The sequence below is a fragment of the Tasmannia lanceolata genome, unplaced genomic scaffold (assembly GCF_043159265.1).
Source record: "Tasmannia lanceolata isolate RefF3 unplaced genomic scaffold, GAP_Taslan_0.1 ptg000015l, whole genome shotgun sequence".
Classification (NCBI taxonomy): domain Eukaryota; kingdom Viridiplantae; phylum Streptophyta; class Magnoliopsida; order Canellales; family Winteraceae; genus Tasmannia; species Tasmannia lanceolata.
In genome coordinates, this window is record NW_027518692.1 from 18,139,108 (window position 1) to 18,153,705 (window position 14,598).

Genomic DNA, 14,598 nt, shown 5'->3' on the forward strand with positions numbered 1-14,598 from the left:
AAAGATCGAGTCATGTTAAAACTTTTTTAGAATTCCCAGCTTTTCCATTGTTTGTTTTGGTACGTAAGCTGGGATTGAACCTACCACCTCAGAGTTGATATACAAAGCTTCAACAAATTGAGCTATAGGCCCAATCCGACCATCATCTGATTACACATGACAGAAAAATACACAAAAAAAAGTAACTTGAACCACCGCCATTGAAGTTTATTTATAGGGACCTTTAATTTATAACTATATCATTTACAACTGTGGGTCTATTAATTAATACTCCATAAATTTATAATCTCTCCTATCTTCTTGCTCATACCAGGAACGAGCATTGTTTCAATACTGATAATTCACACTCTTATTTATAAGACTTGCCACAATCCAGTGACGAACGATACAAGAAAGTACTTTAATGGGAAACGTTCAAATTACATTAAGATAAACATTGATGTTGTTCAAAGTAGATACTGTGTAAATAAATATGGTATGTAAGTACAAAGTATACCTTGTTCATGTATACTTTCCACTGACACAATAGTGAGGGATTGGTAGCAACACCAATGATAGACGTAGATAGGAAAACTCCTGCCTGGCACTGGTAGTAAGAGCTCACTAGGTTTTCTTCTTTTAAGACAGACATGTATAAAACTTGGTGCACCAAAAACGTAGGTATGACAATGACAAAGAGTTAGATGAAGGAAGTACCATGTGATTAGGGGTAAGAGAAGGGCGTGATGGACAACACCTATCCGATAATTACCGTCTCTAACATTTTATATAAAATACATCCCCATCAATATATTATTGGAGCCCCAACCACACCTCCAAATTGTGGAAATTAAAAAGTTTTCCAAGGGGAAAATTTATGCAAGAAATGTTTTTCATGCAATCCAAATACGGGCTAAAAGAAAAAAAAAAGAAAAAGAAGATTCTTTGGTCACGAATTTTTTTCATGCTAAGAAGCAGATGCTTCATGCACAAAAAAGATTAAATCACCCTAATAGCAGTAACATAGCACTCAAGTTGGTACCATTGATTGCAAAACAACTACCAGGAGCCCTATATGATGCAAACAAAAGTGATCATTGAGAGAGACAAATATTTATTAAAGATACTCTTAAACTCTAATATGAATTTCACAAACTAGCCTAAAACTCAAAGTAGATTGTAACTGAAATAGAAATATATACATATACATATACACTGCACACACAGTTGACGCTCTAATAATCAATATTGATGGTGGCCACATTTTATATAAGATATTAGAAAGTATTAATTATCAAATAGATGTTGTCCATCACCTCCACCCTTTACACCCTAGCTACGTGGCACTTCTTTCATCCAACTCTTTGTCATTGTCTTGCCCATGTTTCTGGTGCACCAAGTTTTATACATGTCTGTGTAGAAAGAAGAAAACATGGTGATCTCCTACTGCCATATTCAAGCAGGAGCCTCCGTACCTCCGTGCCTAATCTGCTATTGGTGTCGCTGTCACCGTCACGGTAAAGTCCATGGCTACTACAACCACCACAACGAATTCCGCCGAAAAAACTAAAGAACGTTTCCTATATACCTACAAACAATATATACTTACATCATTAATGTTCATCTATTTGTAAATTGAACTAAATTTTCTTAGAAGGTACTATCTTATATCTTATATAAATGGCTATTTCTATCAAGTATTAGAAACAAGAGTATGAATTATCAGCATAGTAATGGTGTTGGTTCCGTATGAGCAAGAAGATATAAGAGATAATATATTTATGTAGCATTAATTATTAGAGCCCCAAGTCTACATGCATCCTTTCATATTTTGCTTCTAAACACAAAACGAAACCAAGTTTCTAGCAGACCATTTACCATCACATCACCAGGCATAAGAACCAGGTCGATTCATGAATTGCAAGTCTTTCTCAAATCGACTTACAAAGTGTCAAGCTCTCTCTCTTATCAAGGGATTGAGCATCCATATCCACTGGGAAACCGCTACGAGCTCTGTTAGTATATTTCGAGTCTAACCCCGGAAGTACCTTCATATATTTGTTCCCTGTCATCAAAGACATTTGCCGGTTAAGATTGATTCAATTTTTTAGAAGAAAAAGTTCAAGAGCAAAGGGCCTACCTCCACACATATGCAACTTTCGCCAGATAGGAGGTTGATGGCCCACTAATTGATGGGAATATACTCAGTGCTTCCCTTTCTCAATTCCATATGCCATATTCACCTTCTTACTGAAATTCTGAACCACCCCAGAAGGTTGGTATCAATATTTTGTGGTTCACCAAAGAAACAAAGACAAGTCGCAGTCCTTCCCCACGATAAATTATAAATACTAAAATATCACCAGCTATGAAAACTAGTAGCAGGGCTTCGGACTCCATGAGAAACAACAGAATATAACTTCCTCTGTATTTTATAGTAGAGAAGTAACAACTTTATAACCAGACTTACATTTCCAGTATAATGTTGTGAGTATATAGACTTCAGGAAGAGCAAGAGAGCATGCACACACCCGGCCGATAAGCCCACGCAGGAGGCAAGCGTGCATATCTCTCCATTCCTGGTTGTTCATCATATGGGCATTCCATAACTTTAAGTAGCCTTCGAACTTCTCCATATTCACCTTGTTCAGCAGCGTCAATGGCACTTTGGCACAGATAATTCCGAAGAACAAACTTAGGGTTTATAGAATCCATTGCAGCCTTCCTCTGCTGATCTGAAGTGCCGCTTGAAGCCAGCTTTGTGAACAGAAGAAAAAGAACAGTAAGTGCGAAAATGGAGTTTCTGAAAAAATATACATCTCACGGGGGAAAAGAATAACTTAGTAATTTTTAGATCAGATTAAATGGTTTTAGTCGTCAATGAGAATAGCTAAAATTGAGAAGATGCAAATATCACACAAGTTCTCAATCCACAAAAGCATGCAGATATGTCCAAAAGGTAAAAAACTCAACCGCACAAACAAAATCTGTATAAAATTATGAATATGTGATGTGGAAAGTGGTGTTTGGTTTCAATAAAACAAAGGTGTTATATATTCTATACAAGATCAATGAGCAATTTCTCCTCGCGCAATTTCACTTTCTAAGAACAAATGAGCCCAACTCCCGGAGAACTAATCCAGTAGGCTACGGCCTCTTTGGATACTACCAACATCAGTCCCTATTTTCATATATTGTTAAGTTATTTTATGTACAAATGGGACACCAAGACCTCTTTGGAAGATTAACTACATCATTTTTTTGAATAGTAACTAGCTACTAGTTTCTAAAACTAATATAACCATAATTTTACTTCAAAACTATTTGCATATAAGAGTATAGGAAAAAAAAGAAGTAAAAAGGTACCTTTCTTTTAACAAAATCAAACGCTAGAAACTGAGTCAAATCCTCACGTTCTGAATTAAAAACCCGAAAGGGAAAAACAGACTAGTCCTCAAGCTCTTAAGTAAATTCAGGTAAAAGAGAAGAAAAGATAAAGAAAAAGACAATAAGAAATCATTCAAAAGAAAAAAGAGAACAAGACAGCCACTATTCAGTTTACAATCACAACAACTAAAATATCATACCTCCTGTACATAAGTCTGCACCCAGCTGATCCATGCTACTTTCCGCTCCTTACCCATATCTAGTAAAACAGCCTTAAGAGGAACAAGCAGCTGATCTTCTAAGATGCTAGGGTCCGCCTTAATATTAGAAAGCAACCGAAAGAAATTTGTGTAGTCAACCTTGTCAACAGCCATGTTGTTGAGAAGCTTACTGATCAGTTGTTTATTGTACTTCGACAGACCAAGTTTTCTTGTCATTATAGACTGATACTCATCCATAAATTTAGTACCGTATCTGTTACAGGTCAGCGGCAAAAAAGTCATTAATCATGAAGCAAATTGTGTATACATCATCTCAGATAGAATAGTCTACCATACCTTTCCATAGCATAGTTCGCCTCCTCACTACTGATCAATTTCGCAGATGATAAAGTTGCAGTGAACTGTGCAATATTCCATAAGCCAATATCAGGTTGGTTTGCAAAACAGTACCTTCTCCCCGGAAGGTCCGTCGTATTTGGAGTATAACTTGGATCAAAAGCATCCAAAAACCCAAAGGGACCATAATCAATGGTGAGACCTAACACACTCATGTTATCTGTGTTCAAAACGCCATGAGTGAAACCAACCCCCTGCCATCTTGCAACCAAAGAAGCAGTACGTTCGGCAACCTCAACTGACCAAGCTGATGCGACCCAACAATTAAAACACAAAAATGTTAACATGGTTTGTTCACGCCGTTTTTTTTTTTTTTTTGGTTAATGCTTTGCCTCTGTGTCTCTAGCGGTGTGTGCATGTGTGTGTGTGTGTGTGTGTGTGTGAGAGAGAGAGAGAGAGAGAGAGAGAGAGCTATGTCACAAATATCTTCGATATTTTCAAAATATCACGTTTTTATCGCAACATTTTGATAAAAAGGCAAAATCCTCCCGAGATTTTAAAAATATAGCAATATTTTCATTTTATCATAAAATATCTCAATAATATATTATCCCGATATTTTTACGATATTTTTATTTTATCTTTTTTCTTAGATTTTATATTTTTATATATATTTTTAGATAATTTTATTTTTATCATTTTTTCCAATATAAACCTGAAAAATAAAATTTTTTATTATATCCCGGGATTTTACCCTTGCCGAGAAATTCAAGTGAATCATATTTGTGACATAGAGAGAGAGAGAGCAGTTAAGAGAGAGAGTGAAATGTATAAAGCTGATTTTTACCTGCATATTTGTTGGATGTCAAATCCACTGCGGAAGGGCCATCCTGACCTTCTGCCTTAAATGATAAGGTCTCACTCTTACTCATATTCTCAAAATGAGGAAAATGATGCCGGATAGTGTAGTCTGCCAAAACGCGAACGATGTCCATATCTTCTTTAGCTCTAGAGGAATGTATTTGGAATGAACCAAAGCGCAAAAAGGATTGAGCAACTCGACAAACAATTGACCCAGGTTCTTCTTTTGGATTGCCGCTGCAGGAAGAATATCCCAATTAAAAAATAGAGTTTTGCCAGTTGAGGATACAAATTGTAACCTCTAATCAACAACTTTGAATATGCATTGCTCATACAAACAACATAGGAGCCATTTGTTTCAGCCTCGAATAATTATGTGGCACATGCCACTTCCTCTAAAAAGGGCACTAGGCCACCCTGAAGGTTCACGGACCAGCCGATGATTTGATACATCAGAAAGGATTTGTTTCAAACATAAAAAAGAATTCATATTTTATAAATTACAAATAAATGAAGGCTTTAAATAAATCCTACTCTGGATCCCACACTAAGAAACACATGAACCTGTCAATAATTTCCTGTGAATTCATTTCATTTTTACATCTAAATATGGAAAAAATGGCAACCTCGCACATTTAAAATTTCAGAACATTCAAGTCCCTATTCCTCTTTTTTTTCTCCTTTGGATGAGAGGTGGAATTTATTAATCGAGAACATTTTGAGCCATTCTTGGGGAAATCATGGTAATTTCATTGTCTTTTGAAAACTTTACGGGAAATAAAAAGGTGCAAATGCGAAATGATGACAGAGACTAGTAACATGCAGGCATTTCACGCTGTTAAAGTATAAAAGATTAAATAATGCTATCTCCAATAGCTTAAGCTTTTGGAGTACTTGTTGTTTCACATGGCATCAGGGCAAAGGTCCCGAGTTCAAAACTCCTTCATGTTAAAAATTCACATGTAACGGCCAACCCAAAAGAGGGGCCCATGTGCTACGTGTAGCCAACCCTAAAAAAGAGGGGCCACACGTGAGGGGGAGTGTTAAAATATAAAAGATTAAATAATGCCATCTCCAATAGCTTAAGCTTTTGGAGTAATAGGTTGTTTCACACCCACAAGCAACCTATTCTTAATTATTTTGATAAGTAAGACGTACTCGTAAAACATGTCGCGAGTGACAGTTTTGCCTGTCGTGACAAGACAAAGAGCACGAGTAGTGGGAATTCCCAAACTATGCATTGCTTCGCTACACAGGAATTCCCGGATGCTACTACGTAGAACTGCAAGGCCATCAGCAAATCGGCTGTAAGGAGTCCTCCCAGCACCTTTAAGCTGCAATTCCCATCTTTCACCTCGAGAATTTAGAACTTCTCCAAGAGTTATTGCACGACCATCACCCAACTGACCCGCCCAAGTGCCGAATTGGTGCCCTCCATAGCACTGGGCATAGGGTAATCTGTCAAAAGAGAGAATCCGGGAAAGATGATTCTATCATTAGAAAAATCAACCATCTAATCAGATATATGCTCTAATAATTCACATAAAAGGGTAATAAGGTACAATCACTCACCCTCCTACCAAAAGTGATGCTCCAGAAAATATAAGTGGGAAATCTGGCCTTTCAAATCTGAAACCGAACATAAGTTTGGACATAAGCAACAATTGGAACTATAGTTGATAGCCCATTCTGTATGACACAAAAAATTAAACCTTTTAAAAAATATATACGGAAAAATAAACATGACAGCATTTCTACAAATATTTGTTTGAAAATCCAATATCAAGATTCGCAAGAGATAGCATCCAGAAAGTGCATAAAATTTTAATCGCACGCCAATTCAACTCTTTTTTTAGTCGCACGCCATAAAATTTTAGCCGCACGCCAAGATTCGCAAGAGATGGAATCCAGAAATGCGTAGGAAATATTAGTCAACTCTTCTTTTTTTTCTTTTTTTTACGGTAGCAGATGAATCAGTCAACTCCATCTTTTAAAAGTTGTAATAAATTTGTTACCGGCTCTAGCGCATCACGCCGGTGGACGATGGCAACAAATAAAGTGGACGAATTACCCATGTCAGACATATTTCGGATTCTGACACTATGGATTCGACTGGACACTTCTAGATTTTTCTGAATAATACTATTACAAATTTAAAGTTACCACGTGTTTTCAGTTTTTATCCATCATAGTAGCAGGCTCTTTAAATGAAAATAAAACATAAAATTTACTAAACTTATTAAAATTCTTAATATATTAGATGTTACAAGTTATAACCATATCGTTATGTAAAAGTTATAATACAAAAAGAAAAAAAAACATTATGTATAAGTTTCAAATTAGGAATCGACCAAAATATATTGCCGAATCCACCAACCTTTTTTCTTGGGGTTTACTGAATTCGACACTCCGTACCTGTGTCGGATTCCGACACTTGTACCTGTACATCGGCTGTTTCACGAGAATCCAAAGATTCTTCTGCATTGTGTGTGTTTGGTTGCATCTGCTTTCCTCATATAGCTGCCAATTATAGAAAATTGGCAATGATGGCTGAGACCGCAAGTTGCTTAAACATGCAAAACTTAGGCATCCGTAGACGCTGAGGCTAAAAGTGTTTGTTGTTTAAAAATTTGAACTACTTGGTTCAGTGATTTTTGTGTGGGAAGAAATTCCCACAATGCGCATGGCCTTTTAAAAGCAATAAAAGAACTTGGACTCATTACCCCCAAGGTTGCTTTTTGGACGTCTTTATCTCATCTTTGCCAACCTGTGATGGCACGTGTTCCCTTGTCTTGTGCTTCAAAAGTTTCAGTTCCCCTCATATAGCAGCTTTTTGAAAGGAGATTGTGAGCAAATTTAATACTTCTAGCACGTTAAAAGCCTCTCCTATTTTGACTTTCCCAGAGTCTCTGACAGTGCAACTAAGACAACGAAGGGTTCTCTGGGCCAGTGGGACAGAGCAACAGTCTTGAGAATCCAAGGTAAGTTTATGGCAAGACAGAGATTTTTATAATGGCTAATATGTATATCGTGTAGACAAAACTTCGGACCACCTCTTTTTTATTGTAAGGTGGTAGCAAAGATTTGTCCATGTATATTTAAATGCTTTAGTGTTGCTTGAGTCATTCCAAATAAGGTCACAGAGCTATTCAAGGAATGGTCCTGGGGATCATTAAGCATCAAAGGTGATTCTTTGGAGTATAGCTCCAATTACAATTTGATGAGCATTTGAGATGACAAGAATGAAAGAATTTTCAAAGATTGTAACTCATGCATTCTTTACTCGTCGAATGATATGTAGTGGTAGTTTGATTAGTGAGATCAAATTCTCAACTGCTAAATAGGGGTAATGTGAGAAAAGGACTTTGGGGCATCTCACTTGAGGACATTATGCAAGAGTGGAGAGATATTGTCTTTAGTAGATCTAATACGAGTCCAATCGCTGCCTCATGGTGCTCACAAGTTAAACTTTGATGATATATCTCGAGGTAATATGAGCCCATACATTACTGGGGAGTCTCTATCCTTTGGGAAAGCTGTTCAAGGTCTCTCGGCTCAAGTAAGTGTTAAAAATTCGATGAAGCAGCAGTACGTGTTGTTCTTGCTAGGGTATGGTTCTATAAGGAGGAGGTTGTGGTTCCATATGGGTGACGAGTGATTCTTTTAACGTGATTTCATCGGCTTGAAGATAGTTTATTGGCCCTTGGCGATTAGCAGAAATAATTTTTTTTGAATGGCTATTAGCAGATATAATATTGGAAGTACTAGACATTTTTTTTTTTTTTGAAATGGTATTGGAAGTACTGAATTTAGGAGTGATTTTGCCTTCTCCCAAGTAAGTATCGACGAGTGCCATTCATGGAGTGTATTCAATATCTAGAAAGAATGCTGACTGGACTAAAATTCAAGTTGGGGATGATTCCACTAATACAGTGCTTTAGTATTACGCGTATGTCTTTGAGTTGTTTTTGTTATGTTTATGTACGGGCCATCTCGTCCCCTATCTTATGTGCTACTTCACAAGAATCACAACAATATTGGTATATATCAACATTATAGCACAAAAAGATTTTACATTTCCCACAAAACATTGCATAGTTTTTATGTGTTTGCATCAATGGATTTAAGTACAAAGAGATACATCTCGCACCATTATGATGCATTTCAAGCTATGATTTGTGGACACGGACACGAGTGTCGCGTGTTGACACGGGCACCAAGTCTCGGACACGGGGAAATCCGAAAATATAGAAACGGGGACACGCCTAAAATAGAAAGTACATATGATCATGATTTGTTGACATGGATTCGTGTGCTGAGTTTCAACGAGGATATGAGGTATCTAACATGGAAACCCCTAAAAATCTAGAATTAGTGTCACACTCATACACGTACATACATATAAAGTTAATGACACTTCTAGCAATACACTTAAAAGTGTATAAAGGAGTGTCGACATATGTGGACACGGGTGTCGTGTCGGACACGACACGACACGCGTGTCGGCAATATATTCAAAGTGTCAGCCAAATCATAGGTTTCAAGTTGTCCATGTCGGTGAAACATCAAGACCATTTATAGCACAAATCAAATTATCAAAATGTCTGGAGAATCTCAAAGCCAGGGAAGCACAAATCTTTCTAATCGTGGAATAACAAATGGAGACAAGAATACAAGATACCATTCTATATCATCAATGTTTGGATTGAATAAAACCTTCCAGAAAATGCATGTTTCAACAACTCATATTTACACAAAAGTGGACCTATATAAAGTTTAAGTGATATTAATTGTAGAGTAGTTCTAGTCTGGAGAATACGAGATACCATGTATTTTATGCAAATAATTATGCATAGAGATTCTAATCAAATTGGCCACTAAGGAAAATTTCAGTAATTTAAATTCTTTATTAAGAGATCAGTAAAACCGACAATACTTGAACTTCTTAAAAGTACAGACAGCATCACTTACTCTTTAGGATCCAAATCGAGCAACTCAGCAACCAACTCCGACCACGCTACTAGTTCAGGGTTCTCCACTTCAGCAGAAGGGGATACTTTTGTATAACAAGCATGTAGAACCTGCAAATCAAAATAAAAAACATGAAAACAAATTTTATTTCCCACATAAAAAATAACGAGTTTGACTGTTAGAGTAACCTATCTTTCACTGATCCTGGATCAGTTTAAAAAAAAAGTAAACCCTGACCCATGTTCGGGGGTGACCATGCCGACAAATACCACACCAAAAATGACAATCCAACAGGTCTGATCACTTACTAGACTAGTATTTATCTTTGAAGATAACATCAAGCTAAGTTTATGAGAAACCATGTTTTACAGATCCTTTTAATTGATACAAACACAAAATCTCATTAACAGAACAAAACTAGTAACAAGATAAGCCATAAGGCAACAGCAAACACAATCTAAAAAGGCTAGATCAAGGAAGAGGGGTTCGAATAATTCAGTAAGCGTTTTGACTTGTCCGCCATGTGTTCCTAGGAATGATGGACAAGTCAACACATCTATTATTCAAGGCTCATAGAGATTGCAAATCTCTAAAAACAACCTCAGATAGTTCAAGGATGCAACCATAAATCTTAATAGAAGAAAGTTGTGGCTTCTCCATATAATTGCCTACAAAATTTACACAATTATGACTAAAATATAATGCTAGATTGGAAGAATAAAATAACTGAATTGGCAAATGCAATTACAAAGGAGAATGTGTAGGGTCAAACAAATCTAGTGTTCATCCATGTCAAAAGAAGAATATTACTGGTCTTAAGATGGAACTTGGAATCTAAAATTTTTATTATTATCAAGGCTCAATTCCAAAGCCCATCACAAGCTTCACCCAGCTTTTTCCTAATCAAATTACTTCAGTGCCGAGGACAAACTAACCAGCTCAGTGCAAGTCTCCTTTACTGTTGGAGGCACCAAACCATTTGAATCTTGGATTATTTTCTACACTGCTGCTAATGATATTTACCCATAACATCTGCAATGGACATATGCACTTTGAAAAAATGATAGAAATACGTCCCTAACACTAGCATGTGCTTCTCTAACCCTAACCATCTCGCACATACATGAATCACTTGTACAAGCAGTTCAACCCATTTGAAATGCATCATAGCAAATCTACAGCAGGAGAAATAGAAGACACATCGCAAACTCAAACTTTCAGAATTTTACTAGCAACTACAGGTTCTCAACTAAGCAAATTCCGTTTGATGGACCCCTGTGAAATGTGAGCTGGTGTGAGTGAATCCATAAGCATGTTATTGCAAGCTAGGGAAATTTTCATCTCAGTTTCATCAACCACAAAGTAGAAAGTGTGCTATAAAGAACAAACCCAGCTACTTGAACCGCCAGGACTAATGTAGAACTCAGATGCTCATAACGGAGCACGTTCAGATGCAGAAGAAGGGAAGCGGATATTTCCAAAATAATGTGAAATCATCTAGGAAGATCTATACAAAACAGTATTAAGCTACCATCAATGTGAAATTCTATGATTTGTGGACACGGACACGAGTGTCACATGTCGACACGGGAACGGAGTGTCGGACAAGGCAAACTCCCAAAATTTAGAAACGGGGACACTGCTAAAATAGAAAGCACATATAATTGTGATTGGTGGACACGGATTCGTGTGCCGAATTTTAACACGGATACAGGGTATCTGACATGGAAACCCCTAAAAATATAGAAATCCTAGCACGCACATACACGTACATGGATGTAAAGTTATTAGCACTGCTAGCAGTACATGTAAAAGTGTCTAAAGGAGTGTCAACACGGGTGGACACGGGTGTCGTGTCGGACACGACACGACGTGTGTCGGCAATAAATTCAAAATGTCGGCAATAAATTCAAAGTGTCAGCCAAATCATAGGTGAAATTGTATTTGCATTTAACAAAATATAAAAATGAAATTTTTTAGCATTTATGTTATATTGTTATGTGGAGTCTTGGAACATCTGGAGCAAAAAAGAAAAGGCAAAAAATTATACAAGACTGGTTGAGGCAATAGTGTTTGTTATAGTGGATTTAACACGTGGTAGGTGTAAGAGGAGGTTCAAAAGAAGGAACGATTCCAATGTAACAGTTGAACCTTTGGTAGAAGATCTTGTGAAACCAATTATTGCAAAAGCTTAAGCTATTAGAGATGGTGTTATTCAATCATTTATACTTCACAACACTCCCCCCTCGTGCGTGGCCCCTCTTTTTTCATTTTCTTTTTTTGAGTTGGCCGTACACGTGGATTTTTAATATCAATGAGTTGTTGGGTTTTAACCCAGTACCTGTCGGATTTTTAATATCAAGGAGTTGTTGGGTTTTAACCCAGTACCTGTCGCGAAGCAATGGCCCTGATACCATGTCAAAACAACCAATTACTCCATAAGCATAAGCTCTTAAAGATGGCGTTATTTAATCATGTATACTTCAACAGATTTATACTATTACAATGTAGAATCTAAGGTCCAAGTTTAGTCATTGAAATCAAAATAGATTCTTCACTCTGCCTTATATGTGCTCAGATCATTCTAATTATCTTCATACACCTATGGTATTAAATCATCAAAACAACATTAAAAACAGAAGAAAAAAAAACCAAAAAGAAATATTTAAACGATAATTAATATATTTCCAAATAGTTGATAACCTAATCCTTTGCATAGAATCAAACAAAAGCATCTCCAGAAATTAGAACAAAAAACCAAAAGGATCTAGATTTGACAAGAAAATAAGAAAAAAAAACCTCTCGTGGAATTGAATCTGTTCTCGGATCTCCCGGCAAGTCTCGGACGAAGGAATGGTCCCACTTCAGATCCTCCAGCTTCAATCGAACTCCTTCCTTGCCTAAATCTGGATCCATAGCTGGATTTGGAGAAAAATCAGTACAAATGCTCAAAATCTCTCTCTCTCTCTCTCTCTCTCTCTCTCTCTCTCTGTAGAAAAATACGAGGGGAGAAAGAATTTTGTACTCTCCGTGGTCGGTCAAAGACATTCTAGTAATGTACATAGTTGAAGATTTAGGGCGATGATAAATTCGCACCCCCTGCAGGATAATTCGCACCCCCCCCCCTTAGGAAAATGATGTCATCTTTAAGTAAGAATAAGGAACAATCACCGATGGGGGACAAAAATTAGTCAAAATTATCAATAGGAGTATAGGACCCATGCTTTTCAGAAATTATCAAGGAGGGACAAAAGAGGTCTTCTGTCATTAAAAGCTGGACGAAAATGCCCTTTGACATTTATAATACATTTTCATCTTGTTTTTTCCTTCTTCCCTGTTCTTTTACTTTTCCATTTTTACTTTTTGATATTTTACCCCTACTAGTCATCTTCCTCCTTGTTCAGCTACCATTGTTGCTGGCAAGTTTTGAAATTTTGAATGTTGAGTTCTTACCATCTGTCTCTCCGTATCTAGGTTTTGTTTTTTATATTTTTTAAGGGTTTTACACTATTTTTCATTCCTCTATTTCTAATTTATCTTGTTTAGGGTTTAAGCGGTTTGTATTTTAGGGTGTGTTTATGGAAATAATGCATGGATGGCTTCACTCACTTTTTGGAAGACAAGCGGTTGTATAAGAAAATTTTGATGTAATACATGAATGGATGGCTACACATTTTTTAATATACTTAATTTTTTTTGTAATATACAAATTGGGATGTAATACATGAAGCACACTTAATGAAAACAACATCCATTTCTTTTGTTATTTCTACCACGAGAGCAGAATTGTAATGCCATTAGAGAGTTGATATAGGCAGGGGGTTTTGTAGCAAAAGGGGTTTATCAACTCTCTGGAAGGGGGTTAGCAACTCTTAAAAGTAGGGTTACTAATTTCCGAACGGGCTTATCAAGTGCTTGAAAATTGGCCGAAGGTATTGGAGTTTTGCAAGGGAGTTTTCAAGTCTCTGGGATTGGGCTTATCTAGTGTAAAAATGGGATTACCAATTTCCGAATGGGGTTATCAAGTCCTTGCAAATTGGCCGAGGGTACTGGAGTTTTGGAAGGGGGTTTTCAAGTCTTTGGGATTGGGGTTATCTAGTATCAAAATGGGCTTATCAAGTCCCTTACGGACACGTTTTTACTTCATGTTTTTTTCACTTGCTCATTTCACCATTTGTTTTCCTTTCTACCCTACGATTCATCTTCCTCATCCACCATTCAAAGGGAGAAGGAGAAATACAAAACCCTCAAACAAATGAAAACAAAACCTTGATACAGAGAGATAGATGGGAATGACCTCACGTTTCAAGTTTTCGAGTTTTCCGCCTCCAATGGTCGCTAAACGATGAAGAAGATGACTGGGATGGTAAAAAAAAACAAAGTTGAAAATGGAAAAGTAAAAAAGGAGGGAAAGAAGAGAGAAGAGAGAAGATGGGAAAGTGGAAAAGCAAAATGTGTTGCTTAAGAAAAGAGCATTTTTGTCCAGTTTTTACTGACAAGACCTCTTTTGTCCCTCGTTGATAATTTAAGAAAAGCATGGCCTGTTGATAATTCCGCATAGTTTTTGTCCACCATTGGTAGTTCCTAAAAATAAGAGTAAAAATTCCATTTACTTTTCCTTTCCTCGTGATTGGGGAGGAAACTTATGATGCTATTATTTGAAAAATTCCTTGTAGAGAAAATGACATGAATTTACTTTCCTTTCCCGGTCAAACACTATTTCTATGGCAAAATAATGGAGCCTTCCGCCAAAAAAAAGTTAAGGTTGTGTGCTTCAAATCTTATCATTCTGGTTATTTACATAGTGCGAAATGGGCAAAAGAGAATCTGGTGGAGCAACTCA

The 14,598-nt window shown here is 36.8% G+C and overlaps 1 protein-coding gene across 3 annotated transcripts; it reads right to left on the reverse strand.

Moving 5' to 3' along the window:
- Window positions 1-210: 210 nt before the first annotated feature.
- LOC143893073 (uncharacterized) lies at window positions 211-12,779 on the reverse strand. 3 transcript variants are annotated; one of them, XM_077398019.1, is made up of 11 exons: window positions 12,555-12,779; window positions 9,756-9,865; window positions 6,357-6,413; window positions 5,943-6,242; window positions 4,771-5,021; window positions 3,924-4,230; window positions 3,567-3,840; window positions 2,450-2,736; window positions 2,120-2,237; window positions 1,925-2,044; window positions 211-1,567 (listed from the first exon to the last, which is right to left on the reverse strand). In XM_077398019.1, the coding sequence occupies exons 1-8, from the start codon at window positions 12,669-12,671 to the stop codon at window positions 2,482-2,484; spliced, it is 1,671 nt and encodes a 556-aa protein (XP_077254134.1). In that variant the 5' UTR covers window positions 12,672-12,779; the 3' UTR covers window positions 211-1,567; window positions 1,925-2,044; window positions 2,120-2,237; window positions 2,450-2,481. The 3 variants fall into 3 exon arrangements, with proteins under 3 accessions (XP_077254134.1, XP_077254133.1, XP_077254132.1); XM_077398018.1 differs by having other exon boundaries at window positions 1,858-2,044; XM_077398017.1 differs by lacking the exon at window positions 211-1,567 and having other exon boundaries at window positions 1,732-2,044.
- Window positions 12,780-14,598: the final 1,819 nt, after the last annotated feature.